Genomic DNA, 3,446 nt, shown 5'->3' with positions numbered 1-3,446 from the left:
TCTTAGATCTGGTAAATTTTGTCAGGTATTAGAGCCATGTAATAGAATGCTAGAAAGCACCTATAAGATAGGATGACACTATTGGGATCACATTTTGGGACTAGAAGTATACATATTTATTATACATGCAAACAAAGCAGGGAAAGATGGGCAAACACCCAATCATGGTCAAAAGATCTTTTGGTTAAACTTTCTCCAATGAAGAAATAATGTCAAATCGGTTTAGCTTGATGACAAAGATCCACTTGATGGTTTATAAGTTGACCGGATTTTGCTTGAAGACAAAGATCCACTTGATGGTTTATAAGTTGATTTGCTAAAGTTTGAGCAAAATAGATTTGTAAAAATAATTATGTAAATGCATCCAGCTTAATTGGCATGGTTTTGAACCACAAAAACATGTATTCGTCAACATGGTCCACATCTTATGCAATGCACAATTACTAGATTTTGGCCCTAAAATGCCAGAAGTTATTTATGCACCAAATTCTACTATAGATAGAGAAATCACTTAGTAATCACGTACATTGTATACTTTGGTGAGGTAGCGCAATGTTTATGCCATTGCTAGACGATGTGTATTATTATTACTCCATAATGCAAATGCCACTCATCAATTGAAATTTGCATGTCTTATCTGAATGTCTCATCTTATCGCAATCATATTGGATAATCTCTAACGAACACACAATATGTATCCAATGCAATCTGGCAATGAGCATCTATAGAGATGAACAAAGAAAATAGCTTAAAATTTTTGCTTAAACAATTAGAAGTAGAAATGCACGACACACACTACACGGATTGGGATGTGTTTCGTGTGTCCGTGTAGACATGTGGGTGGTGTGGGAGTTACAAGAAAATTCCATAGTTAAAAGGAGTCCCAATGTACTCGAATGGACAATGGGAGACATGAATGAATGGCACTTCTCATCGGGTGTCTTATTTTATGATAGGTAATATTATGATAGGATTACCGATTAAGTGAGAGCGTCAAGGTTGGTCGGTCAATCAGTGGGTATAAATTAGCATGGGTTGATCCATGCATGTGTTGGTGGGTCGGATGATGGGATCACTTGGGGAGCCATTGCTGACCATCGATGAAGGTGATACTGAGGAATGGCTTGGCTTGCAGATCCGTGAGGCTGCGAGACCATGAGACACGACCGCTGCGGTTGGATCCAAGGCCGGTGCATTTGTACTCGCCATAGAACACAGTCCTGCATTAAAGTTCATAATTTGCATGGTGGTGGAGTTAAAGGCTATAAGGTGTTCCAACTTTCGACAGAAAGATATATGTATATGTATATGTATATGTATATGTATACAGTACAGTATATGTATATGGAGGAAGAAGAAGACTCGAATAATGGTGGAAACATATATGTACATATATGCCGGAAGAAGAAGAGTGGAATAATGGCAGGGGGGGGAGAGGAGGCAAACTCACTTTTGACTTGCGGGGACACCGAAGTCGTCCCAGCCCTCGGGCCGGATGATGTTGGCAAGCTTGGTGTAGGCGAAGACAATGCGGGAGTAGGCACCCCAGGCTCTTCCAAGGTAGATGGAGCCAGTGCCAGTCACAGTGCACGACACGAAGGAGTAGCCGGTGTTGGAAGCTGCCGACAAACGTTTTTGTGCCGAGATGGAACCATAGGTAGTGGCGATGGAGTGAATCTGGCATCCCTGGACAGAGAAGGAAGGAAACAAACAACACGGGGAAAATTATAAGCCTCATTTGATTAATTCATTGATATTGATGAGTTTACAACAGTTATAGCTACATACAAAAAAGAGAGAGCGGGCATCTCCAAAGATGACATCGATGGAGCCCTCGATGTAGCAATTGTTGTAGTAATGGCGACCTTCTTTATCGTAAAGAGTGCCCTGAGCGCCGTAGAAGCTGCAGTTGTAGAAAGCTACCCTGTCACCTTGTACTCGGAGAGCGACTGCCTGCTTGTTCACTGCACCTGGGGCCGGGTGGCGAGCAGTGTTCTAGCATAGTATAGTATAGTATGTGGAGAGGAGGATGTAAGTAAGTTATATAGTTAAAAGCGAGAATGGATAAAAGGTGTGGATGGATGAGAGAGAGAGAGAGAGAGAGAGAGAGAGAGAGAGAGAGAGAGGAGGTGGATTGTTTTTCTTTTTTTGGGTACCTTGAAGGAAATGCTGGTGGCGATGAAGTCGTTGGCTTCAATGGCGACCGAGGCACTGGCATACGTGCCGAGGGGCTGTCCATTCTTGTCGAGAGCATAAGCGGTGTCGCTCCATTGGAGGTAAGTGCCGGCCGCACTCTGGCCTCTGAGTGTGATGAAGTTCTTGCCGGAGGGGATAACGATCTTCTCGTTGTAGATGCCGTTCTTGACGTAGATAATCACACGTTTGGTGTTTAGAGTGGGCACGCTGTTGATAGCCGACTGCACCTTCCGGAAATTGCCGGAACCATCCTTGGCTACCACGATGACTGTGGGGCTGGTAGTGCTGTTGGCGGCTGCAGTGGCCAATGAACGCCTGGGGAACAGGTGATAGGCCTTCTTTTGGCTATCTTTCAGGATCTGCCTAAAGTTTGTGTCGTGGTTGTCCGGCTGGTAACCTCTCACCTCCTCCTCGACCCACCCATCGAAGCTCTGAGGTACCACCCTGTTGCCATCAACAGCCACAACCACAACCACAACCACAAGGATGATACATAACAACCATGATGCCAGCACTGAGCTCATGGATAACGCCATGCCTCCCTCTCCCTCTCCCTCTCCCTCTCCCACTCCCTATGTAAATATATCAATGGCTTCTATCTATCTATCTACCTATCTATCTATCTATCTATCTATGATGCAGCGAATACTTTGATGTATGATGATGATGAGAAAGGCAGCAAGGACGGGGGCCTGTTTAAGTAGCAGGTGGGCAGACTCAGAGAGAGAGAGAGAGAGTGTGTGTGTGTGTGTGTGGTGTGGAGGTGATGGTTGTTGCCACGTTCTACACACTACTATGGATGTAATCTCTATCTATCTGTACATATTGATTGGAATGACAATAAAGAAGAGAATATATATGTTTTATACACATATTCTACACACTACTATGTATGTATGTACATAATCTGTATCTATCTGTACATATTGATTGGAATGACAATATAGACGAAAATATATATGTTTTACACACACACACACACCCACGATGGTATGTATATAGTCGATAGAGAGAGAGAGAGAGATGATATATCGTGAGAAGTTGAAGGAAAGGAAATGGTCAAGCACACTCATTACTTTCTTTCTTTCTTTTTGTAGATGCGTTAATTATCTCACGACAAGAAAATGATGACGATGGCCATCCTTCCATACGTAATTACCGAGCACTAATTATGCAATTCATGTGGTTCCCAACATTATCCTCAAAAGTGATGCTCAATCAACATCACTCTTACCGTTTACTCACAAAAC

At 43.2% G+C, this 3,446-nt stretch overlaps 1 protein-coding gene across 1 annotated transcript; it reads right to left on the bottom strand.

Moving 5' to 3' along the window:
• Positions 1–740: 740 nt before the first annotated feature.
• Positions 741–2,747, bottom strand: LOC147856047 (putative pectinesterase 53). Its single transcript, XM_087329919.1, has 4 exons — positions 2,157–2,747; positions 1,789–1,995; positions 1,451–1,686; positions 741–1,220 (listed from the first exon to the last, which is right to left on the bottom strand). Exons 1-4 carry the CDS (start codon positions 2,730–2,732, stop codon positions 1,073–1,075), a joined length of 1,167 nt encoding a protein of 388 aa, XP_087186045.1. The 5' UTR covers positions 2,733–2,747; the 3' UTR covers positions 741–1,072.
• Positions 2,748–3,446: the final 699 nt, after the last annotated feature.

This window comes from Azolla caroliniana, unplaced genomic scaffold, assembly GCF_043228905.1.
Source record: "Azolla caroliniana isolate FFs.n. ecotype wild unplaced genomic scaffold, voAzoCaro1.0.p SCAF_13, whole genome shotgun sequence".
NCBI classification, from domain to species: domain Eukaryota; kingdom Viridiplantae; phylum Streptophyta; class Polypodiopsida; order Salviniales; family Salviniaceae; genus Azolla; species Azolla caroliniana.
This window is presented reverse-complemented; position numbering and strand designations above follow the sequence as displayed.

Coding starts and splice junctions, on each gene's coding strand:
- LOC147856047 (XM_087329919.1), bottom strand. CDS start 2,732: ATGGCGTTATCCATGAGCTCAGTGCTGGCATCATGGTTGTTATGTATC. Junction 1,996..2,156: donor CCACCAGCATTTCCTTCAAG/GTACCCAAAAAA, acceptor ATACTATGCTAG/AACACTGCTCGCCACCCGGC. Junction 1,687..1,788: donor ATGCCCGCTCTCTCTTTTTT/GTATGTAGCTAT, acceptor TTCTCTGTCCAG/GGATGCCAGATTCACTCCAT.